Consider the following 26,927-nt stretch of genomic DNA (forward strand, 5'->3'; position numbering starts at 1 on the left):
CTCATCCTTTGATTTAATCTGAGTTAGTGCTTTCCTACTCAGCAAGCTGATTCAATTTTTAAACTTTCCTCCCACAGCCTTTGCATTCCCACTACTACAATAATGGCAATTGGTAACACTTGAAAATTGTAACTAAATCAAGAAAAATGTTACTAATTAAATTTAGCAACACTTGAACAATTGTTAGGTAAAGCCTGTGTTACTAAAGTGTTTTAGTTACATTTTATAGTACTATTTGTAACAATCAAAAAGTGTCGCAAATGGTACCTTATTGTAACACTTTTTGTATCACTTGTAACAATAAAAAAGTGTTACATTTATAATTTTTGAGGAGTTGTAAAAAGTGTCGCAAAATTGTCTAAACTAATTTTTTTTAATTTACTAAATTTGTCTTTGCTTAGACTTCATTCATATTTGAATTAACCAATATTAGATACAAGTTTTAATAACTAGTTTGAATTACATACTCTATAAAAGTTCCCCTCTTCTCTGTTCTTATTCTTGCATGACGAAAATAAACTATGCAACACAATTTAAACTATACAACACAATTTGAATTACATACAAAAATGATTACAATTAAGTTTTCATCCAACACAATTTCCCCTTCTCTTTAAGGTCATCAAGCTGCACATGAGAAATGCAAGCCTTCTCTTTAATCTCCTTTGTCTTGTGCCGTTGCTTATCCGCAATCATCTTCATAATGTTCTGCCTGCAAGATTGCAGAATTTGGTGGCTATCATAGATTCAGTGGAGGATGTCTTCATAGTGGCCACTAATCTTAAGGCGTCACATGAATAACAATTCAATTCTAGTCAGCCTATTCAATCAAACACACCAAAAGAATAAGCAAAGATAATTCATAAAATAAGAATATTATTAGAAATTGAGTTCAATAACACAAAATCAATTAAATTTGGGATAAACATAGTACCTTTTTTCTTAAGTTTCTCATGTTTTGCCTTGCGCTTAGCTGCTTTATCCAAATAATGTTGTTTATCCTGATTAAATAATATAATCAATTTTAAAAGACAAATCTTACTTAAGTTGATCATATTGCATTGCATGTGTTGTTATATACTAGAGGACTTACTTCATTACTCATGGAGTTCCATGCTTTAATAGCCATTTTATTAACACCAGAATTTCGATCTACTTCTTTAAAATTTTTGCCAAACTTATCCCTGAAATATACATTTTTAACTTAATAATAAATAACGCAAAACTAAAAAATATATTAAGCAAAGAAGATTTACCATAAGAGAGAAAAAGAACTCGGCGGATTCTCAAGCATATCATGATCCTTCTCAACTTTGATTTTTTTGGCCTGGTGTTCTTTTGACTTGCTATATAATTTTAAAATGAAAATTAATATGTCTTTCCTAAAATTTTCGACTATAAAGTAAAAAAAGTAATTATGTGGAGTGAACTTACCTCTTTTGTATATACTGATCAACGACTTCCTCTTGGTCAACTGATTTTGGTGCTAGATGAGGGCTGGAGGCAATTTTCTCTTGGTCACCAAACACTTCAAACATGGAGCCCCATGAGACCTTACGCTTATTTCCTATGATGCGTGGTTTCTCCTGTTGCACTTCAAGGACTTCAGGCTTTGAGCCACTTGGACATAGGCCCCTAGGCTTCTGTGTGTGTTTCTTCGGTTTCACTTCAGCGAGGTTGTCCACAGGTTGAATTTCTACAATAAGCAAAAAAAACATTAAAAAAATATGTTAGTGATTTAACCAAGTGAAACTATGCACTATGAAAACTAGTTTGAATTACCTTTCTCACGTAGCTTTTTATGAGTATTTTCTTCTTTTCCTTCTTTGATCTCAACAAAAGAACGTGCATCAGCTTGCACATCATTTGTCTTTGGAATGCTAAACAGGGTCGGAATTGCTATTTTCGGGTAACATTGGTGTATCTGAGTTAAAACACCACAAAATATATCTTTTTCTTTTGATGAAATTGTAAATTGTGAAGGTGGCAGTAATATCTTATTTGGCCCTATGTTTATAGGATGAATTTCTTTTCTTATTCCCATCTTCACCAAATCAAGGCGAGCTTTGAGATGCTCCTTTGATTTTCCCTCTATATTCAATAGCGTTCCAACTACAATTTCACATATATTCTTTTCTATATGCATCACATCAAGATTGTGACGCTGCACATTAGTCTTCCAATATGGCAACTCAAAGAATATACTCTTTTTTGTCCATGGATCCTTATCTTTTCTCTTCCTCTTTCGAATTTTCCCAAATTAATTTTGCCTATTACCTAATTTTCGTAATATGGCAGACCCTGATAATGGAAATGGTGCAACTCTAATTTCTTTTTTACCATCAAAACCTTTTTTATCTTTTCTCCACCTATGTTTGGGGTCTAAAAATCTCCGATGACTCATATAACATGTCTTTCTACTATGTTTTAAGTACATTGAGCATGTGTCATAACTACATACAGGGCATGCCAACTTTCCACTTGTACTCCAACCTGACAACATAGGGGGCGTTTGTTTGACGGTTTAAAATTTCATTCCTGGGATTAATCTTTCCTGGGAAATAATAATGGGCATCTTATTCCTGAGTATTTTTAGAAAATGGTGTTTGGTAAATAATTGTCAGATTCATGGGAATTGTTTGTGATAGTGGGTATATGGGTAGTTATTTCCATTTTAGTACCATTTACATGGGAATCTTTTATTCCCGTCCACTTTCTTTGGGAATAAAATCATGGGTAAGTGGAAGTTATTTTTTTCCTAGGAATTCTTTATTCCCGGGAGTTATTTTTTTAACTTTGTAACAAACATAGGAATCTATAATTCCAACCTCCATGTTCCTGGGAATAATTTTTTAAACCAGGAAACAAACACCCCCATAGTATACGCAGGCAAGTCACTTATAGTCCAAAGTAATGCCGCGTGTGCTTCAAATAATTGTTTGCTAGAAGCATCATAAACTTCAAACCCTCTCTCCCATAACTCTTTTAACTCATCAATTAGAGGTTCCAAATAGACATCAATATTTCTCTTCGGGGAAGAAGGACCGGGAATAAGTAAAGATAGCATCAAGTAAGGTTGTTTCATACACTCCCATGGAGCCAAGTTATAATTCATTAAAACTACCGGCCAAATATTATATTTGCTGCCCATAGTTTTGTAAGGATTAAATCCATCACTCGCTAACCCAAGCCTTACATTTCGAGGATCAGATGCAAAATTCGTATGTAGAGAGTCAAATGTTTTCCAGGCAATAGAATCTGCTGGATGCCTTAGTTTTCCATCTTTAGTCCGACCTTCATGATGCCATTTCATTAAATGAGCAGTTTTTGAAGACATAAACAACTTCTTGATTCTTGGTTTTAAAGGAAAATATCTCAAAACTTTAGCTGGAATGGGAGGTGAAGTTACCTTGCAAGGTACTTTTCTGTTAGATTTTGGAACCTCACGTTTTTTGTATCTAGAAAGACCACACTTAGGACATGTATCTTCATTCTCGTATTCCTTCCGATATAGGATACAATCATTAGGACAAGCATGAATTTTCTCATAACTAAAACCTAAGTCCTTAATGATATACTTGCAATCTTGGAAAGTTGATGGTAAACAAGAGTTTTCAAGAAGCAATTCAATTAATAGTTGTAGCAACATATTAAATGACAAGTTGCTCCAACCATAAAGATTCTTAATGTGCAACAAACGAACAATGATCGATAACTTAGTGAAATTTTTACAACCAGGATATACTTCTTGTTGCGCATCATGTACTAATTTGTAAAACCTAGTTGCGTCCTCATCAAGATCTTCACTATCGTCATCATAGATATCATCAAACTCACCGTTACTAAATTGCTTTTCAATAAAAGTATCCTCTAAGAGCCCATCCAAGTCATCGTGCAAGTTATATTTTTCATGGTTTTTATCATAGGGTTTTCTTGAAGATAGTCCCTCTCCATGAAAAATCCATTTCTTATAACTTGCATCAAATCCGTCACAAAACAAATGCTCAAACACATCCTCTCGATTACCCCAACTACAATTCTTACAGTTCTTACATGGACACAATATTTCATTCCCTTCAGCTACAGTACGAAATGCAAAATCGAGAAAATTATGCAAGCCATACAAGTACCTTATTGAAGATCTCTTCTCATGTAACCAGCTCTTATCCATCCTTATAGATGCTCTCTGCCTCTGCATTGTAGTCATATATAAAGATCGTTTGTTAGTAACAAAGCTTAACACCATAAACTAAATCTAGAACAATTCATCACTATATCTAAAACTATGTCATTCTCTGCCTCATCAAACAAATCTTAAAATGGCAATTCATTGAAGCATTTTATCAAACAGAAAACATACAAGAACTCAAAATTCCATTGGATATTCTGAAACACTAAAAATTTCGTTGAAGCATTTTATCAAACAGAAAACATACAAGTTAATTTCGATTCATAACTCAAAAAATTGAGTTAAATTGCAATTCATAACAGAAACACAGCATGGATCGACGATAATTTTGATGAGATCTAAACGAAATCGAAAGCGCGGAAGCAGAAACGAAGGCGAATAACAGAAGAAAATATGAGAAATGTTACCTTAGAAAGAAAGAGTGAAGCTCGATGGATGAATTGTGTAGCTCGATGGTGAGATTCGACGATTCGACGGTGAGATTCGACGGTGAGAGTTCGACGATGAAGTGATGAGTTTAACAGTGAAGAGAGGTGGATTTGACGGTGAAGCTCAATTGAGTTTGGCGGTGGAGAGAGAATCCACGACGGTGGAGCGCGATGGTGGGTTCGGCGGTGAAGCAAGATGGTGAAGAGAGAACGATGAAAAGTGTGACATTTTTTTTAAGCATAAAATGAAATATAAGTGTGACATTTTTTTGAGAGATATATAAGTGTGACATGTAATCAAAAATTGAAATAATGTATTAATATATTAATTAAAAATAGTGTTAAGTGGGTTCATTGTGTGTTTTTCCCTCACAGTATAGAAAATAGTGTTACGTTAGTAACATTTCTTTAAAAATGTTCCTAAAAATGGTTAAACAGTAACAATTATTTTCTTTGTTGCACGCTTGTGTTGCTAAATGTCAAGTGTGTAGTAGTGTTCTGCCGATGACATTTAATACCCTATCCTCATTTCTATGTTTCCAATATGATTGTTATTCTTCTCATGCACATATTATTCTACTCTCTTTCCCATGCTCATGTATACATGTGTTATATAGGATCTTCCCGAATCAGTCTTATAGGATCTTTCCACCACTTCTTCTTCCCAAGGTACCTCCAACCATTCAATTTCCACATTTTTTGTTTTTCCAACATACTAATTTAATTAAGGATACAAACCCGATTGAGAGCAATTTTCTCACACATTAATCCTTTCAATTCCTTTGTCTGCTGCAAACTTTCTTCTGAATAAGAATGACACTAATTCTCCAGTTCACATTAATCCTTTCTTTTCTCTTCAATGCGTTGTATGCCTCACTTCACTTTCATCTTTGGAAGTTTGCATCTGTTATGAAAATGAAAATAATGTTTTGTCTTCTTCCATGTATCAGGTCAACGACCTCTCCTCTTTACCATCTTGATCCAACAAGTTTTTATTACATGATTTTATTCTTATTTTGTTTGCATCCTTCAACTACTACGTTTGTTCTAACCTCTTGCAATTTTCACAGTTTTTCAGTTGAGTAAATAACTATAAACATTGGTTGTTCATCTTTATTTATTGCAGAATTGTTGACAAGTTTTAGGTTATTTTCCTTCATGGAGTATCATTTTCGGAGGGATGCATGTGTTTATTTATTGGCTGCAGAGATACGGCATTGAAGAAACATAATGCTAAATAGAGCGGAAAAAAAAAATCACTACGTCTTCACGAATTTCTCTCTCTCCCACAATCTAACGTGTCTTCTAGAAAACAAAGGGCAAGACCATTCTCACCGGTGATGAATCCATAGTTGCCGCTTCCATGGTTGTCCTTAACATCGTCGTAATGGAAGAAACCACCGAAATAAATCTCCAGCTTCATGTTTCACTTTCTCAATTGGATAGCACCACAATACTACAAATGACAAAAATCTGAAAAAGTTTCATTTTTCAGGAGGAGATCAAACAACCCCCTCAACCTCATTATCATTGTTTTCATCGTAGTAGGTGTATTTTGGAAGCATGTCGATGATTTCGGAGCTCGAATGTGAGTTGAAGGACTCGATTTAAGCATCGTTGAATCGTTTCCGGCACTGAATGAGTTCTTAAAATTGGTTAGGTCTCTTTTCCACTCAAACTCAATGCAGAATGAAACTAAATTGTTATCGGATAAAAGCAAGTGAGTTTGAAAAGCTTCATTTTGTTCATCAAGGTTTTGTAGATCACTTTGTAAACATTTGTTTGGGAAAGCTCTGAGCATTGAAACAAAGAAAACCACGTCATGCACTTTTGGTTTGGTGAGGTAGCTTACAAGAATATGAGAATAATTCTCAAATTTTTATTCAATCAACAATATATAAATATATATATATATATATATATATATATGTTTATAGCCTTGTGTGTTTGAATAATTTGTGGTTGTTTGATGGCCAAAAGAGGCAAGCAACATTGTAGATGTTGGTGTTGAACAGATGAATTAGGCAACATATAAAACTTTTTCTCGATAGTTTAGCTTCATCATGTCTTCACTACATCGTTGAAGGATATTTTTTAATTTTGCTCAAGATAGGAAATTGGTTATATGTAGATAATGCGTTGTAAATTAACGAAACCATGTAAAAAGAATACATAAGGTTATTGGCATTTGTAGCATACTATATTTCTTAATGCCATGTTGCCTCATATTTTATTTTACCGAGGAAGCAAATTTAGATGGACATCAACTATAAGACCTATATCAATTTATGGATTTGTATGTCTTCTAATATCACAGCTAATTTGTGAAGTTGAAATGTCAATCATTGCCAACTATCAGCTTTAATTAGTGGTTTGTGCAGGTTATTTGTTGTCTAAAATGTAAACAAGATATAGGCTCTGTTTGGTAAAAATAAGCTACAAGTTAGCTGATAGCTAATAAGCTAGCTCATAGCTGAAAAGCTAGCTGATAGCTGATGACTGATAGCTGATAGCTTATAGCTGAAAAGCTTGCTTATTAAAAATAATGTGTTTGATAAAATTAGCTGTTAAAGTGGCTGATAAGTATAAAATAACATAAAAAGACATTTTTTTTTTTAATGTACATATAGACACGCACATTTTTTTGTAATGTATTTATTTTTTAATATTTTTAATTATAGTTAAATATGTTTTTGGTCCCTATAAATATTCAAACTTTTGGTCTTAGTCTCCATAAAAAAATTCTTCGACCTTTAATCCTAAAAAAAATTTCACCGACAATTTTGATCTATGCTTTATGAATCCCAAAAATAAGAGAAAGATGGAAAGAAAATGTGCGCTAGAATATATAAAATTTTACAACGTAAAATAGACTAGTTATTTTTTTCTTTTAAAAAAAATAGGCTAGTTATTTTTTTGTGTGGTGTAAGGCAGATTAGTTATAGCAAAATATAAAGCATTTCCTAAAATATATATATATATATATATATATATATATATATATATATATATATATATATATAAAGTGCTCCTTAAAAAAAACAACGTGACATTTTTTTTAAGGGAAAAAATGGGACGGTTATAAAGAGGAACATGTGTAGTTTGTTTAATTAAAAAAATAATTAATTCAAATTAATAGGATTAAAGTTGGAAGAAAATATAAAAAAACTATCAGCTATAAGCTAAAAAGCTACTTGAAATAGCTTTTCAAAAAACGCTATAAGCTCATGAAAAAAGCTTGTTACCAAACACGCCACGTTTTCATCTAACGAGCTTATAAGTTAATCAAACAAGCTATAAGTTAGCTTTTTTGTGTTACCAAACACAACCATATTCTTCATGTATTTATATAGGAAAGAACACAAGTAGCAGTGGAACAAATGTTTGCTCTGTTGTAGTAATTATTTAGCATTTGATTCGATGTTTATATCCTTTTAGACGAAGAGAGATGTAGATGTTATGATCTATCATTAAAACATGCTTTAGTTTGAACTTAAAGATTGAAGTATGACGTTTATGGTAGTTTGAGTCATATGGCATTTTTTATTTTTTTTAACGAGTGATCTAAAATGTGTGCACAAAATAAACTACTATTTTCATGCAAATAACTTTTACGATTTTGCTTTCAAAATAATGAAAATTTTGGATGGCTTACTTATAAATTTTGTCAATATATATTACACTTCAATTATAATTTGTCACGTGCATGAGTATAAATATGTATATGAGCATCGCCCATTCCCATTCAATTTTTTTTAAGGAATTTGGATATGTATTAATGCTACCTTCAACATAGTATTGGTACAATCATCAAACTATTCGATTTCTCATAATAGCACTCATGTTAGATTATTGGATATCTTCCCACAATGTGGTTAAGTGCAATTTTTATGGAAAATTCAAACTTAGCATTTGTACTCATTATAGTGGTATATTATAGTGATATATAAGTATACATATAGCTATTGTGTTAGTGGGGTTGGTTAACTAAATTAATTATCTGATGTTTTTTTGGTGGCAAGAGGGGTTTGAAATTTAGGATTTTGTCGCTCATGTTCGGTGTATATCAGACAAGTATTGTCCTAGCTCAACTGGCAAAATGCTGAAATTGTTAGGTCGGATGTCATGATCGGGGTTTGAACCCCGATACCTCCACTTATGTGTGTGAGTTTATAATGGCTTTGCCATTTCGTCTACCTACCAAAAAAAAATAAAAATTGTTCATCAATTAATGGGTTGTGCTCCAGTCTGATTCACCTTTCCGGTTGAACGTCTGATCCAATAAATTGCTGACACATGGTTTTGTCTTTACTGGGCAAAGAATTATGTTTCGAACCTTTTACTAACCATTCTTAACAAATTGTGTTTCGTTTGAACATAAACTTCTCTCCTGTCATATGCCTTGAGCAGCCGCTGTTTAGGTACCATGATTTTTGCTTTACTCTTGCTCTTAGACATATCTCATTTTCATTTTCGGAATCAGAATCAGAATCTGCTTCTGAAGTCACAGTAGCCACTAACCCAACAGCTACTTTAGCATCTTTCTTTTCAGAGTCTGAATCACTGTCTAAATCTTCTCAGGTTGCCATTAAACTCTTTTTGATCTGCTTTCTGAATTTCCTTGTGTTGAAGCTTGACTTCTTTGACTTGTCCTTTGATTTCTCCTTCTGAAGATCAGGGCAATCAACAATGAAGTGTCCAGGCTTCTTACAATTGAATCATCCCTTCTGATATTCTCTCTTGGAATTCTTATATCCACCTTTCTTACTCAGAAACTTCATGTTCTTCTTTGCCAGATACTCAAGCTTGTTGGAAAGCATAGCCATCTTCTTAGTAGGATCTTCATCAGAATCTCCATCAGGTGATTCTTCTTCAGATTCAACAACTTTAAGAGTTTTTGATGACTTCCCTTTTGATGGTAGAGCAATGAATTTACTCTTCTTAGAAGGTTCATGTTCATTAAGACTTATCTCATGAACTTTGAGAGAGTTGACAAGATCTTCAACACTTAAAGTGTTTAAATCATTAGCTTCCTCAATAGCAGTCACCTTTGATCTCCATCTTGCAGGTAAGCTTCTTAGTATCTTGCTCACATGATCAGAGGCTACATAGCTTTTCTTCAGTATTTAAAGTCCAGAGTATGAAATCTTGAGTGCATTTGCTCAATACTTCATCATCTTTCATTTTGAACAACTCATACTGATGAACAAGCATAAGAGCTTTTGTTTCTCTGACTTTCTTACTACCTTCATAGTTAGCACAGAGAGAAGAAAACATTGACTTAGCAGTGGATTTGTCACTCATCTTCATATACTCTGCTTTAGGTATAGCTTTGACAAGTGCTCCTCTGATTGTGTGTTGCTTTTTGTAGAATTTCTTATGAGCAAGAATATGTTTTCTTCTATCAATAACATCTCCTTATTCATCAACGACTAAGTCACCAATACCATCTTCTAGTATGTCTCATAGTTCTTCATCTAAGCCCATGACATGACTATAAAAGTTGGTCTTCCACCAGGAAAATTCTTCAGGATCTCCATTGAACTTTGGAACTTTTCCATAGTCAGATTTCTTGTTGCTACCATAATCATATGGAATAGCAGTGCTCGTACTGGATTCAGGTTCCACACTAGACATGTTTTTCTCAGATCTTTTTCTGTTACACTGTTAAGTGTTTTGACAACAGACCAAGGCTCTAGATACCAATCGAAGGTGAGAAAAACACAAGAAGGGGGGTTGAATTGTGTTTACTTTTTCTTCGTCTTCTCCTAAGCCGAAAACACTGATAAGAAGCAGATAGAGTTCTACTTTTGAAGTGATGTTCAGGACTAACTTGCAGAGGATAAAAACAGAGAGAGAGAAAGAAGAAAGACACAAAGCAATTATACAGGTTCCTTCCACAAACCGGAAGTAGTCATGTCCCCCTTGCACTTCCAAGGAGAGTTCACTAAAAATGTAATATCTGATTACAATTGCTTACTGCTAAACTTATCAACAGACTTCAAATGCTCAAACACAACTGTAATAGACTTCCTATGCTCCTGAACACAATCAAGAGACTTCTATTGCTCAAGCAAAACTGCAAGAGACTTCTAAATTCAAACAGAATTACAAGAAAAATGTTTGAGGTTGAACACTTGATATACAATCAGTGGTGTTCACAATGCAAATCAGATATAGACTCTTAAGACTCTAGAATTTCTAAGATATGAACTTTGATAAGAAATTCTAAGTGAACTTTTGATTGTAGAACAATTTCAGCAGAGTTTTGGCACTTTGTAAATTTTTGTTGAGTCCTTGCCAATCTCTAAGTCTTCACTTCTTTATATAGAGGTGTGAAAGAGACGTTGTGAATTGCCAGCACATCAAAATAAAGTCGTTTGAAGCTTTGATCAATCACCAATGATCTTTTGCCTGATATGGTTATTGTCCTATGAATGATCAATTTCAAATTCATTCCCATTGTGAAGGAACATCGTTGCAGGTAGAGCTGTTTTTCTTGTCTTGTAGCAGAGACAAAAACAGAGTAGTGGAGGTAGTGGTTGTACACTTCGTACACTTGTACTTTGTCAACGATCTTTGAAGAACAAGCATCCAATTTCTTCAAATCCTTTCAAAATAGTTGTTGCTTCACTCTTCCAGTCTTCTGCAATGCTTAGACGAGATTAAATCCATTGAACAACCTTTGAAGCTTTAAGTCTTGCATCTCCTGATGAACTAGAGCTTCTGGTGATTCTCAGCTTCTGATGAACTTGCTTCTGATGATGTCACCACTTCAAGAGCACTTTGTCTTCAGGAGCAGTTCTCTTCAGACGCTTTAAGCTTCCTTTTTGTTGATTCATTTGCATTTGCTCTCTATTGTTCTTCCAGAACCTTTTTAAGATGTCAAATTTTTGTCTATGATCATGTACACTTGAACAAATATTAGCATATCCAATTGACAATTTTTTAATACCTTGTTATCATCAAAACTCTCAAAGAGTAATGTTAAACACATTTTATTTCAACACAATATTCTAATTATTCTTTATTACTTGTTGCGATATACTTTCACTTGATATGTATTGAAAACTAAACACTATTTTCAAAGCATCAAGTATATTCCCTAAAAAAAAAAGCATGAAGTATATGGAGAGGTAACTTCATGATATTAGTTGAGAACGGCTCAAAATCTTTTGAGGTGTATTCTCCTCCACCGTCAGTTCTCAAAATCTTTATTTCTTTCTCACCCTCCTTCTCAATTAAGATTTTGAACCTTTTGAACATTTTAAGAGCTTCACTTTTGAACTTGAAGGTATATAGCCATAACATTCTAATGTGTTTATTAACAAAAGTGATGAAGTATCTACTTTCACCTAATGTTGGAGCCTCAAATGGTCCACATATGTATGAATAAAAAACATAAAGGGCGCCACATTGCATCAATATGGATCAAATAATAGCATTTTATCACTGTCTTTTCAGAGACAAATGGTAACCTGCTTTCCTCGCCTCTCAAACATATTTCACATGATTTCTTAGAACTTAGATAACATAAGCTTCTAAAATTTAGGTGTACATACCTCATGCCATAACCAATTTGTATCAACATGTGTAGTATTGGCTTCTAAAAAAAATTAAAATAATAAATTTGAGGTCTAAAAAAGTGTAATGAGGTCCAAGGCAGCTTCTTCACTTGTCAAATGGAATAGAACTCGGACGGATCTCAGGAAGAACTTGAGTTCTAACTTTGTTGATACAAATGTTATTGTTAAAAAAACCCCTATTAAAGATGGTTAATCAGGTTCTCCAACATATATTAATCATCGATAAAATTGATAGATACTTTACGAAGTTCGTATTAATACCATAGTTTAAAATAATTATGATAACCTACTATCAACCGGAGATGAGTGCTGGAACATTCATTTAAACATTCCCTTTCCAATACACTTTCTCTTATTAAATCAAATCATGATTCCACGAGTTTGTGTGAGATATGTTTCTAAAATGATAATGACAACAAATGCCTTAAGACACTTGTTAAAGAATCAAAGTCACTAATAATTTATTAGAACTTGTGTAGTCAATTCTTTGAAAGAATAAACATAAAATTCTCCCTTTTAAATCTCTCCCTTCAAGACACTTGATAGCACGACTTTTCCTAAAATGGTGTGACGACTCATAAATTTCATTCAATATAAAAAAGAATATTGAAGGTTATTTATGCACTACCCCTTGATGAATTGAGGGTAATTTACCCCCTATAAAAAAATCTCTATTTCTTCATCTTTATTCTTATAACCATTACCATTTTCATCTCTTTCATTCAACATGTGATCTCTATATCATTTGTTTCAGAATCGAATCATACTTATCATTTGGGTAAATTACCCATATTCATCAAGGGGTAATGTAGGTCTCATTGATAGAGATTTTTTCTTACAAGCAGTTATCATTTTTTTTTTTTTTTTTGGTTGATACAGTTACCATTCTTTATTGCTCAATAACATCAAATTTTTTCATCTTTTCATTCAACATGTGATCTATATCTTCTTCATTTAAGAATTGAATCATAATTGTCATTTAAGGTAAATTATCTCTTAATGTAAGCATCATCATTGACCCATCTTATCTATTCACTTGTCAACCCAACTGTACATGGCCAAGTATGTCTTAATCAATAGCAATTAAAGTTTATAAACGGGGGCACAAGAAAAACAAATTAAAACGGCAGACATATATATCATAAAAATATTGCACTTGTCAAATCTGTGAATTTCTTCGTAATTTTTTCCTAATGTTTAAACTATATTGCTTGCTAAATTTGGTTGAGTGATAAACAGCCCACAGTATGTAGTTAGATATTCAATTGATGACTTGCATAACAAAGCTGACTGTTTGGGAGGACGGGCTTCAAATGCACTTCAAATCTTTAAATAGATCGATCTCCATATTTTGCATATTGAAAAAATTAAACTACATATTGAAACACAAACCATACATAATTTTTTTTTCTTTCCGAAATGCAATCATACGTAGTTAAATATATGTAGGTCAATGCTAACAATATTCAATTTAAACTCTTTTTTAATACTTGATCTTTCATAGAGTGAAATTCATGTAGGTCAAAACACTTTATTTGAAAATCATTTTCAATATGGTTGAGTATATTTGATTTATGACTCATACATATGAAAATTCATAATTTAAGAATTAATTCTTAAATTATCGTAGCTTAATCCTCAAAGAGATTATTCTCTCTATCTGTCCCCGTGAGCTTAACTCAGTTGATAAAAATAATGAATAATATATGTAAGGTTCGAGGTTCAAACCCCGGACACGATCAAAGAAAGATTATTCTCTGTATCTGCATAGCGCGTAAGAATCATACATATCTAGTGTGTATATACTCTATATTTGCACTGCAAGAGGTGATAGATTTTCTCTCTAATTCTAAAGACACTTGACGAGCTTTGGTTTGAAAAATGAACAAATTGTGGGCAACACATGTATACCTACCTAGTGGTTAGTTGCCCAGTCGAGAAAGATATATCTTTTCTTGGGACCACGGGCAATGATTTGTGAGGCTAGTGCACAATGCACATGGGTTTGTACTTGGTTTGTTTCATCTCAAGTTGTTGCATCAAGTTCTTCTGCTGCTGGACCAAAATTGTGTCAACAAATTTCATGAAAATTTTATGACACTATTAATTGTCAACTAATTAATGTGAGGGAAATGATATACTCCATCGAGTCCTATATATATAAGAAAATTTTCAAAATATTTTTTGGTCCTAATTATAAGAAAATATCACAAATTTTGATGGAAACATATAATATGTTGTTTGATTTGTTTCAATGAATATTTTTACGGAATGCTAAATCTTACGTCATATATTTTCGCTAGATATAACATTCCCCATATCCGTGAGAGTATTTTCGCGTACACCACCAAAGAAGGAGTGCTAGTATATGAAGTTAATCAATTTTCACCGGATATTCGTGAGAGTATTTTCTCTAGATAAAGCATTGTCCATATTTTTAACATATCAATATTTTATAATTTTATTATAGATAATTAAAAATATTAATAGTCAAAATTATGTATTAAAATGTGTAGTGGTTAACTATGCATGCCTTGACGGAACTAGAGGGGGCAGCCATGAGATGCAACCCCACCCTCCCCCCTCATGATTTATATAGAAATGCCCTTAAGTGCATGATTGTTGCTTTGATTGAGGTTGAAGATAAGATGTCAGTCCCGTGAGCATAACTCAGTTGGTAGAACAGTGCATTATTATATGCAGGGGCCGTGGTTTGAATTCTGGACACCCCACTTATTTACTTTATAAAGTGAATTCTAGCCATTAAGCTACCTGACAAAAAAAAAAAAAGAAGACAAGGTGTCATGCATACGTCACTGAACTAAGAAAATTTAAGATCTGCAATGGAATAAACATATTGATCTGCAAATGGTTATTGATTTTCCATCTTCGTGTTTATTTATCATAGCTCTATATTATCGTCAATATTGCGATGCTTAAATCTGCATTACATATTTGATAATCAATTATTATAACTATTAGTAAGTTATTTACATGTACATTTTATGAAAAATGGATGCTTGCAGTCCCTACCCATCCTCGTTTGATAAGTTTATGGATTTGTCCATGTATACATCTATTTGAAACAGAGAATACTATGGAGTTATAAAAAGTTGAAACCGGCAATTAGTTTGAAATACTTATTTATTTGGAGTTATCCGATACGTGGAGAATTGCACATCTTAAAGCAATTATAAGGGTGTGTTCGTTTTAAGTTATATTTGTTGATTCTTAGGAATAAAATAATAGAAATATATATACCTGTGTTTGTTACAAGTTTGTTAAATTTATTTCCGGGTATAAAATGTTTCTTGGAATAGAAAATTTTTTCCAAAGAAAATGGTGGGAATAAAGTTCCCATGAAGATGAGAGTAAATTCATACGTAGTAGTTACCTATTATAATATGGTTCATATGAATATTATAAAGTTAACTAAACATATTTTTTTAAATACCTTGAAATAAAATTCTCATCTTTGTATTTCAAGTAGGAGTATTCAAAATCAAACCAATCCAAAAGAAAAACCACAAATCGAAACCGCAAAAAACCGCATTTAATTTGGATGTATTCGGATTATTTTTTTACTCAACTGGATGGTTTGGTTCGGTTTGCGGTTTTGATTTTACCAACCAAAACAAACCAAACCAAACCGCAATATAAGAAAAACTCTAATTAAATAATATCATGTAGACCATGTACCAAAAAAAAAAAATCATCTAGACCAATATTTATAGAAATTCAATGGAAACTTTAATGAAATGACATATTTTTTTCTTTTGTTAAGTTTCTTCTTTGCTTTTTCTATCAAAAATATATTAATGTTCTACTTGAACTCTTAGAGAATGATTAATATTTTAGTCTTTTGTATTTCTTTCAAAATAGGATTACTTTTTGCCCATGTTTTAATTTGGTCTACATAGTTTGGAACATTGTTGGATGAAAATAAAATTGTAATGTTAGATGAAATTTAAAACATGGTTGAAAATATGTTGTGTTTTAGCTTTTTTATTTGATTTTAACGTTAAAACAAAAAATCTGTCTAATAAAACCGCACCAACCGATCCAATCCAAACCACATTGATTTTGTTTGGTTCAAATTTTATTTTAAAACTTAATCGAACCGAACCAAACCACATATTTCTTTATCTTGTGGTTCAGATGACTTTTAGCATCAAAATCGAACCAAAGCGCACCACAAACACCCCAAATTCCAAGGAATATTATTTCAAGAAATAAATTTGGTAAACTTGAAACAAACACATCATAAGTAACAAGTTTTTATTGAAAAACAAGAATTATTTATCAAAATGTTATTCAATACAAAATGTACAAGTTTCAATACAAAATTACTATTTTAAATTTTCTAACATGTGTAAATTTGCACATGATAGAAAAACCTTTTTTATAAATAGGTCAATTATTATGGAACTGTGAAGCCCGGATACGAGATACGATACTGCACCGATATGGAAAAATTTCAAAAATCAAGATACGATATGGCTGGGATACGTTAATAAAAAAAATTATATAACTAAATGTACAATATAATTATAACCATTTTTTTTAAGCTAAAATGAAATTTATTAAAATCACAATGAATCCTAACCAACACAAGGAATGCTAGACTAGGTGTCGTATTATAACCATTTTTTAATATGCAAATATATTAACAAACACAAGAAATAGTCACAAGCTCCTAGCACATCAACATAAATATAAATAATATTGACGATTAAGAGAGTGGTGATTAGTCAATTACATACACAATATATACCAAAAAGAGCACCATCGGTGCTATGCTATATCCAAAAAGAACATTGTATGTGTTATACTATATCGATCTAAAAAGGAAGCACTATATCGAAAAAAGAACACATCAGTACTCAAGAGTTAAGTTATTTTAGTTAACATTAATCGTCTCAATCTCCTCTCCTCCATTTCCATCAACAAGATACAAACCAACTTCCAAATCTGGTTCATCCAAAGACAACTCTACTAACTCAATTAAAAAAAAAAAAAAACAGAAATCAAAATAATATAAAAAAAACACACTTATCTGTGCGTAGCGGAATAAATAGAAGTATCCTTCGCGTATTCGGGATGTATCGGAAAGTATCGGATAATTATTTTTTTAAAAAATAAAATTTAATATTCGGATACTCTCTGGATACGTATCGGGAAGTATCGGTGCAGGATACGCAGGAAATACGATACGTCATCCATTTTGAAGTATCGGGATTTCACAGTTATAGAATGAAGTGAGTACTTACGTGATTATAATACTCTTAGAGTGTGATCCATAGTGATTATTTGTCTCACAAGAAACTCTCAAATTCCACTATGTTGAGAAAATTTCATACCGTATACCACGTTTTTTTTTAATGAAGTGGTATATATATATTTTTAGGAAATGGTGATGAATACCTTTAGAATACTCTTTAAAGATCTTATATAGTAATTTTGTGTTTATGAAAAAGGAAATGATAACTTGTGTCAAGGCATAAGTTAAGATTTTAAAGATAGAAATTATGCATCGTAAATTGTGTTAATTTATTTTTTATAAGATCGAAATTTAATGTTTCTTAGTAAATACTCGTTATTTATAGAAACCTTAACATGTATCTTTAAGACACAAGTTAGAACAACCCTTAAGAAAATTAGTATTCCATCCGTTTTAAAATGAATGTCGTTTTAGCCAATTGCACATAGATTAAGGAATTGAATGAAATAATCATTAGATATAACACTTTTACAAAAATGTCCTTACTTTATAAGAAAAAGACAAACTTAAAGTTGCATTGAAAATTGTGTGAGAGAAAAATTAGAAAGGGTAAAGTTGGAAGAAAAAAATTAAAGTTGTATTGAAAATGTAAAGTAACATTCATTTTAAAACAATTTTTTTGACTAAAGCGACATTCATTTTAAAACGGAAGAAGTATATTCAATGCATTATAAATTATAATAATTGACTTTTAAAAAAAATAATTTCTAAATTTAAAATCCTTAAAAAGTGTCATAAAACACTCATTAGCTGTTAGCAAGACCCGATAAGCAGATTTTACCATATGATTTTGACTTTGGGAGCCAGAGTACAGCTAATTGGTTGACTGCAAAATCGAATTTCAACATTTCTTTTTAGGTACGAAATGAGAGGGAGGGATGACTCCTATGTCCCAATCCTTGACCATGCAGTTGGGGAGTGTGTAATGTGAACATAAGAAGCTTCTTGCTTAATTCCACATGGGGAAACAGAACCAAGTCCCTAGTAGTGGCCACTCTTACAGTGTCACAGAAACATTTAAACCTCACAAATTTCTATGATTGTCACATTGACTGGAGTGGAAGTGTTTGTGGAATTTGGGCTGGCATTGTGGGCCGTATATAATGCCGCCAGCCAGCTAACTTCATACTAAGAAAATTGCTCATCTTGCCATATAAACTGACGAAAATATTTCGGTGTAACTTAAGTCACGTAGGTGTTATATCCAACGTGACTTGAGTTATTCTGGATTACAACATGAATGAGTTAAGTCAGTCTGAGATTACAACCTAAATGAATTAATTCACTTTGGGTTACAACCTGAGCGAGTTAAGTCACTCTGAGTTAACTTATGCTGAAAATACCGAGCGTGAGTTACAACCTGAGTGAGTTAAGTTACTCTGAGTTAACTCACGCTGAAAGTATCGAGTGTGACTTAACTCACGCAAGTTGTATCCCAGAGTGACTTAACCCACTCAGGTTGTAATAATTCCATAGTGATTTAACTCACTCAGGTTGTAATCCAAAATGACTTAACATACGTTGGGTATAATACTTGCGTGACTTCAGTCCAGCCTCACCCTGGAGATATTTTCGTCAGTTTGAGAGTGAACAAATTTTAATCAAAGAAGAAATTTTTTCTCATACTAATGATCTGAAAGTTGTTTTTTAGGCTACATATTGCACTAAAATTCCTCGATTTATATCATCAATCCCTCAATTTATAGCAAAAGATTTTGTTAGTGTATTTTTCATACTTTTTTTTTTATGAAAATAATTTATCGAAAGCTATCTTTCAATTGACCATTTACCCATTTAGAACACAAATCTATATTGTAACAAAAAAAATAAGTACACACAAATCTATAAAACAAATCTCTAATTACCTTGTTCATTAATAATTGAACTAGTACTAATATCCATACCATTAACTATTAAATTAAATCATTGTTTAATCATCGACAATCTTAAATGTAACTTCTAAAGAGTATGTTAGATTTGTAACTTGTTTGATTTTCTCTCGTACTTAAAGCAGAGTAGTATTAGTAATCAAAAAAAAAAAAGCAGAGTAGTAGTATCAAATGAGAAGTAACATGATATAATTATTTTATGATAATTTTGAACAACTTTTTCTTTTCTATTTGATATTTATATTTTATTTTTACTCTCTCTCTTTTTATCTTAGTATTGTGTTTTGACCAATAAAAAATAAAAAGTTGTTATAAAAATTGTTGTATAATGATCGTATAAATATCATATCAAATATCGTGAGACACTATTTTTATTTTTTTTGAAAGAAAATATCGTGTGACACTATTGACATGCAAATCTATCACAATTTAATTTTTTTTTCTGTGTCAACCCTCTATTTTTTTTAAAGGAAATCGACTTTATTAATCTAAAGTTCGGCATAAAAATGAGTAAAGCATAACAAAAAATTATTTCATGTTAAAATCGAACTTATGTTCTCATAACAATTTAATTTTATGTAAACCCCAAACATCTAATAGAAGATGTCGGCCTTTCAAATAAATATCAAATAGAAGAATTTTTAATTTTGAGTGGGGTATATTAAAAATCATGAATTTTATATGGAACAAAAACACATGAGGATCATAAATAATTTTTTTTTTCCTTATCTAGTGGAAAAAAGTTCACATGGAAATGTCACATGGATTTCTGCTACTCAACAAGCAATAGACTGTTTGGTAAAGACTGATTCTAAATGTGTAGATTGAGATATTTTGAAGGGCAAAAAAAACAAAAATTCAAAATTTACATGAACAAAAACATGTTTAACTCAAAATTTAAATAAAAGAAAAGAAAGGTAGGTGATATCATGCATGGTGTTGTTGTTTAGTTGTACCAAATAGCAAGTACTAGTAATAATTTCAAACTTAGAACCAAACAAACAAACTTGTACCTTCATACATTATGTAACTATAGAACTAACTATGCATCATATTTATGGTAACAACAACTTTTAGTTCAAGCCTTCCCTTGCACGTTGTTCCTTTCCTTTAACAATGCACTCATTTATTGCCATACCCCATTCATGTATGATGTATCCTCACACCGACACACCCCCCAACTATAGTAGTAGTAGCAGTACTATTCCTACCTTTTGAATAATTCTCTACGCGTATTTGGTACTGGCTATGTCCCACAATAATACTATTAGTTAGCATTGACAATTTCAATTTTGAAAGAGATAGTAGGAGGAGGAGTGTTAAGAAGTCTCTCTTTTTGACATTCTTTTTAACGGTGTATTTTGTTGTCCGCTTGCCTTCTATTCAAGTGTGTTTATATCAAGAAGAAGAAATAAGACTTATCAAACCTGATTACAATTGAATAATTGAACCATGAGTTGATTTCTTTTAAAAAGATTTACCGGAGTCTAGACAAGTTCATGTGTTAGTTTATAAAGTTGGTTTGCGGGGGTTAAACCCACACACTTATGGACCTGGATTTTCTCCGATTATCGGAGAGTCTAGTTAAACCGAGCCACTCATTTTATATTAATGCATGTGGGACCCTCGTGAATGAATGATTTTGATTTACATTACATTCCCTCATGTGAAAAATTCATAGGAGAGGATATGCTCTCACATGTATAAAGTATGAATCAACTTTTTATCAATTGGATCATCGTCGGTTGACGAAGAAGAACAAAAAATTAATAACACATTGAAGACTGACAATGTTATTTTTCAAATAAACTATTTAGAGATAGGATTATTTATTGGGTTTGTCTAACATGTGCAATATTGCACATGTTAAGGTAACTAAAAGTAGCAAGTTTTTATTGAAACCAACAATTATTTAACAAAAAGTTATATATTTAATACAAAATGTTCAAGTTCCAATGCAAAGTTACTATTTTAAATTTCTTAACATGTGCAAATTTGCACATGATAGAAAAACCCTTATTTATTTATCTCAACAACTTCGTCTATGTGCCTATAAATTCCTAGTACTACCATTATTCCTAAACACATCCCACAAGCAAAATAACACATACTCAAACCACCTTTCATTAAACTTCCAAAAAAACATGTCACCTTCACTTTCCCTTCTCCTTTTCATCCTCTTAGCACCCTTATTACTCCTAGCTCAATCTCCTCCACCTTCTCCTTCTCCTCCTCCTCCTTCATCTTCTTCTGCCGCGTGCAAAACGACATTGTATCCGAAACTATGTCGCTCAATGCTATCCGCAATTCGTTCATCACCATCAGATCCATATAACTATGGAAAATTCTCCATAAAGCAAAACCTAAAAGTAGCAAGAAAACTAGAAAAAGTGTTCATAGATTTCCTCAATCGCCACCAATCATCTTCATCATTAAACCATGAAGAAGTTGGTGCATTAGTTGATTGCAAAGACCTTAACTCACTAAATGTAGATTACTTAGAATCCATTTCTGATGAACTAAAATCAGCTAGTTCTTCTTCTTCATCATCAGATACAGAACTAGTTGATAAAATTGAAAGCTATCTAAGTGCTGTAGCTACTAACCATTACACTTGCTATGATGGTTTGGTTGTGACAAAAAGTAACATTGCTAATGCTCTTGCTGTTCCATTGAAAGATGCTACACAATTTTACAGTGTTTCACTTGGATTGGTTACTGAGGCTTTGAGTAAAAATATGAAAAGGAATAAGACACGCAAACATGGTCTTCCTAATAAGTCCTTCAAAGTTAGGCAACCACTTGAGAAGTTAATCAAGGTAATGTATACTATATCTTTATACCATGTGATTGCTTTTGCTATAGTTTTTGCTTTTTGTGTTATTAATTAGATTAGATACTATTCCTTTTCAAAAACACTAATTAGATAATGTTGATTGCTTTAGAGTGAAGGAAGCAGTATTTTAAGAATTAGTATGCGAGTATCACAGACTCAAAACTCAAAACTGGTGAGATATATGTTACATTTGTGATCATCTAATTCTTATTGGTTGTCGATCACAATTGTAATATATGTCTCATCACCAACTGATCATCTAAATCATAGTTCAACTATTATAAAAAGTTGAATCAATCGAAATCACTGAATCACATATAATATATGTTAAGAGTAATCTAACATGTGTTATAAATTAGCATAGTTCTTATTTATAAATCAATTTCGTAAAGATTGAGTTATATCCAACCTAAATTAAATAAGATGTCGGTGGTGTCTATGTAAAATTTGTTTGACCTGAGCACCCGTTATCTAGTCACAATAATCGGATCAACTTTAAATATCAATCCAGTGGTGCAAATTTCAATTTATTTTAATTTTTTAAACATTATACTTTGGTCACAGCAATATTTTGTTTTTATTGCTTAGACAATGATAGTGAATTTCAAGAAGTCGTCAAACACTAAGTAAGGACATGTCTTTCTGCAAAGATTGAAATTTGAAGCTGTAGTTAACAATAATGTTAAGGGTCTAATGCCGTTCAAAAAAATAAAAAATAAAATGTTAAGGGTCTAATTTTTGTTTTCTTCTAACTAAACCTAAACACCGGTTGATTTAGGTACTTCATATATAATTACATTTTGTTTCAAACAACAAATAATTGATTTTTAGTTAAGAGTTTCAATTATGAACTAAAAAATAAATAAATAATTAAATATAAATATTTAACATTTAATTTCAATAATACAGTAAATGATATGCAATTATTTATAGGAGGATTTTTTTTCTTTTTTTAATAAGCTAAAATGAAATATATTATCAACACAATAAGTTGTTCCTAGCACAAGGTGTAACCAGGAAAAATAAAAAAGTCTGTACAATATTTACAACCCGGAAAAAGAAAAACAAAAAAGAAAGAAAGAAAGAAAAAACTATATGTAGCCCAACATTATTAGGAGACTAAGCCAGAAACCATGGTAAAGAAATTTTTTGTTTTTGGTGATATGTTCTTTGTTCATTAGAGAAACAAAAGTTTATATATAAAATGAGACATGTGATGTCAATCCTTATTCTATTATTTTAACCTTCAATAATTGTTATATTTATTTTTTCAAAAAAAATAATTATTATATTATATTACTAGAATAAAGTATGAGTTTAATAGTCCTCGTGAACTTCGCTCAGTTGGTAGAGACAATATAAGATTCAGGGTTCAAACCTTGATTACCACAAAAAAAAAGTATGAGTTTAATAGATGTGCAATGACGGTGAAAAATATTTTTACATAATTATCCAATAATATCCATCATCTTGCTATATAAGCATATATAATAACCTCTTTTTAAAATAACAATCCAACTCTCAATTTTAATGGGGTGTTAGAGTAAAACTAAGTTATTCTGATTGTGCATCTCCTATTTTTTCATAAAATATAATTTTTTTATATATATTTATTTATCTAATGAAATAATAAACACATATATCATATTTGATATCAATATTATACACTTTATCAAGTAACGAAAGAGTAAAAAATCAACCTACATAAACTAAAACTTTTGACCAAGCCAAGTCAACCACATGCTTGACTTGGGTATAGTTGCATGGATTGCCCACAGATTAAACTAGTAAACTCTGTTTTCCTCTGTTTTTAAAGTTGGATGTCTTAACATAATCTTACATCTCTATAATCAGTCACGTGGCATTTTGTTTGTTTATACCAAACTGCAAATAACAACAGACCATGCACATGTCATCTACATTTTATATACTACATACAATTATACATGCCATTTGCTAGCTTAATCAAGGCTAATTTTTATTTTCAATAATATCATTAAAAAATGGAAACCAAAAAATATTCTTACAAATTAAAGACAGAAAGAAAATGGAACAACTCATATAAATGAACTTTTCTTTGTCTCTATCAAACAACTAATTAGTGCCACTACATCATAATCATAATATAATCATATTGCCTTAATATTTGGAGGTTGGATAGTCCAACTACTAATAACGAAGGGTTAAAGAAATTAATGAGTTAAAAGATCAGAGATTCAAGTCCTGACTAAAAATAAATAAATAAATAAATAAGAAATAACACATTTTATATTTATACATTTTTTTTTTGAAAGAGCACATATTTTATATTTGTATACGACATGATAGAGATAGATCGTTCGTAACCTCTTCTATATACAATTTTATTCGTTAGATTAATTTAATGGCTGGGAGATCAACACTTCCAACCATTAGGTTAATTCAAAAAGATTAGAATTTTGCCTAACGACCTTATATAATAATTCTAGTAAAAATAAAATTATATTTTTGTTAAATGCATGAAAGTGTTTATTGAAAGGCTAAAATTGAAACAATACATTTTTTTTGCAGCTTCTCCGCACAAAATATAGTTGCCAAAAAACATCCTCAAATTGTACAAGCACAAGAACAGAAAGGATTCTTAAAGAAAGTGAAAGCCATGGAATTCTACTAAATGACTTTGTACTTGTGAGTCCTTATGGGATAGCCAACCACACTTCCATTGGAGATGCTATTGCTGCTGCACCAAATAACACAAAACCAGAAGATGGTTATTACCTTATCTATGTTAGAGAAGGATACTATGAGGAATATGTTATTGTTCCTAAACACAAGAATAATATCCTTTTAGTTGGAGATGGTATTAATAACACAATCATTACAGGGAACCATAGTGTCATTGATGGTTGGACAACTTTCAATTCTTCCACATTTGGTAAGTAATACTTTTTTCCTTAAAAAAAAAAAAAGAGATTTATTAAGAAATATATTCAAGAGATTTCCTTAACACCAAATTTTTTGGTATTAGTAATTTAGTGTTGGAGATCCAATATGCATGTGTGATTGGACTAAAATAGTGGTTATAAGTGGGAGACAACTCTTGCACCATGAACAGGGCCGGCTCAATAATCTATAAAAATAAGAGAGGCCTAAAGCGACTTTTGGTATACGAGACATTTTTTGTCTGCATATGAGGCCTTTTTTCTCATAAAATTTAATGATTTTTTTTTGTTGGTAGGCCTAAAACAAGGGCTTTAGTCATCTTACCCTTAGGCCGACCGTGACCATGAACTAGTTTTTGCGGTTGAGTTAGCCCTAAACCTAATTCCAAGATAATATTAGATATGCTGTTGGGGACACCGCTATCTCGTCCACCGCAGATGTCTACTCTATTGAGTTAGACCTAAACCTAATTCCACGACGATATTATATCTGTTGTTGTGGCAACCGCCATCCCGTCCCCCAGATGTCTACTCTATTAGGCAACAATGAAGCCACCCTAGCTAGAGAGTGAGCAGCCAGAAAGTTTCGAATGGAAAATATTTTTCTATAAAATGTGTCAAAATATAATCCAAAATAATTACATGAACATTTACTTCTTGTTTGAAACTTAAGTTTTCTCTTCCATTGAATGCAGCTGTTTCTGGAGAAAGATTTATAGCAGTAGACATTACATTCAGAAACACAGCTGGACCTGAAAAACACCAAGCAGTAGCAGTGAGAAACAACGCCGACCTCTCAACATTCTACAGATGCAGTTTCGAGGGATATCAAGACACGCTCTATGTCCACTCTTTAAGACAATTCTACAGAGATTGCAAAATCTATGGCACCGTCGACTTCATTTTCGGCAACGCAGCTGTAGTTTTCCAAAATTGTAACATCTATGCTAGAAAACCATTGCCAAATCAGAAAAATGCTGTCACAGCTCAAGGTAGAACTGATCCAAATCAAAACACTGGAATTTCAATCCAAAATTGCACGATCGATGCGGCACAAGATTTGGCTAATGACTTAAATTCAACAATGAGTTACTTAGGTAGACCATGGAAGATTTATTCAAGAACAGTTTATATGCAATCATATATCGGCGATTTTGTTCAACCTTCTGGTTGGTTAGAGTGGAATGGAACAGTTGGATTAGACACTATTTTCTATGGTGAATTTAATAACTATGGACCTGGTTCTGTAACTAACAATAGGGTACAATGGCCTGGTCATTTTCTTTTGAATGATACTCAAGCTTGGAATTTTACAGTACTTAACTTTACTTTGGGAAATACTTGGCTTCCTGATACAGATATACCTTACACTGAAGGATTACTCAACTAGATATAGGTAGTAAAAGTTTGTATTGAAAATATAATTTTTGTTCATTTTTATTATGTTAGATGTAATGTTACTATATGATTTTTATCTTAAAGAGCAACATCCAAAAGGGATAACAATCTTAGATCATAATGAAAATTTGTACAAGTTCTTAGAAACAATGTATTTCAATGCAATTAAAGTTTGTTCCACAATTATAGTTGCAATCTCAGCATAGCCTTTATTAATACTTCAAGGTGTGTTTGGAGTTTCACATATGTCCATAATTGAAAGAAACTTGACATGAAAATATAGAGATGCTCAATTCATTTAGCAGTTTCATATAATTTTATTTAAGGTGAAATATATTTTTAGTCTCGTCTCAGTCTGAAAATGTCAGGTATCTTTGCCGCAGACACTAAACAAGAAGC

At 31.8% G+C, this 26,927-nt stretch overlaps 2 protein-coding genes across 2 annotated transcripts; one reads left to right on the forward strand and one right to left on the reverse strand.

Moving 5' to 3' along the window:
- Positions 1 to 411: 411 nt before the first annotated feature.
- Positions 412 to 4,668, reverse strand: LOC120579311 (uncharacterized). The gene is made up of 8 exons (XM_039831242.1): positions 4,597 to 4,668; positions 2,873 to 4,192; positions 1,783 to 2,164; positions 1,435 to 1,696; positions 1,257 to 1,346; positions 1,094 to 1,184; positions 935 to 1,001; positions 412 to 820 (listed from the first exon to the last, which is right to left on the reverse strand). Exons 2-8 carry the CDS (start codon positions 4,169 to 4,171, stop codon positions 816 to 818), a joined length of 2,196 nt encoding a protein of 731 aa, XP_039687176.1. The 5' UTR covers positions 4,172 to 4,192; positions 4,597 to 4,668; the 3' UTR covers positions 412 to 815.
- A 16,774-nt stretch (positions 4,669 to 21,442) lies between these two features.
- On the forward strand, positions 21,443 to 26,723 carry LOC11405415 (probable pectinesterase/pectinesterase inhibitor 47). The gene is made up of 3 exons (XM_003598314.4): positions 21,443 to 22,192; positions 24,760 to 25,123; positions 25,826 to 26,723. The coding sequence occupies exons 1-3, from the start codon at positions 21,518 to 21,520 to the stop codon at positions 26,518 to 26,520; spliced, it is 1,734 nt and encodes a 577-aa protein (XP_003598362.1). The 5' UTR covers positions 21,443 to 21,517; the 3' UTR covers positions 26,521 to 26,723.
- Positions 26,724 to 26,927: the final 204 nt, after the last annotated feature.

This window comes from Medicago truncatula, chromosome 3, assembly GCF_003473485.1.
Source record: "Medicago truncatula cultivar Jemalong A17 chromosome 3, MtrunA17r5.0-ANR, whole genome shotgun sequence".
Taxonomy (NCBI): domain Eukaryota; kingdom Viridiplantae; phylum Streptophyta; class Magnoliopsida; order Fabales; family Fabaceae; genus Medicago; species Medicago truncatula.

What these genes read in the sequence shown, in the direction of transcription:
- LOC120579311 (XM_039831242.1), bottom strand. Translation starts at nt 4,171, where the DNA reads ATGGATAAGAGCTGGTTACATGAGAAGAGATCTTCAATAAGGTACTTG. An exon ending in TAAAAAGCTACGTGAGAAAG is followed by an intron (nt 1,697 to 1,782) that starts GTAATTCAAACT and finishes TGCTTATTGTAG; the next exon opens with AAATTCAACCTGTGGACAAC. An exon ending in AGTTCTTTTTCTCTCTTATG is followed by an intron (nt 1,185 to 1,256) that starts GTAAATCTTCTT and finishes TGTATATTTCAG; the next exon opens with GGATAAGTTTGGCAAAAATT.
- LOC11405415 (XM_003598314.4), top strand. Translation starts at nt 21,518, where the DNA reads ATGTCACCTTCACTTTCCCTTCTCCTTTTCATCCTCTTAGCACCCTTA. An exon ending in CACTTGAGAAGTTAATCAAG is followed by an intron (nt 22,193 to 24,759) that starts GTAATGTATACT and finishes TTTTTTTTGCAG; the next exon opens with CTTCTCCGCACAAAATATAG. An exon ending in TTTCAATTCTTCCACATTTG is followed by an intron (nt 25,124 to 25,825) that starts GTAAGTAATACT and finishes CATTGAATGCAG; the next exon opens with CTGTTTCTGGAGAAAGATTT.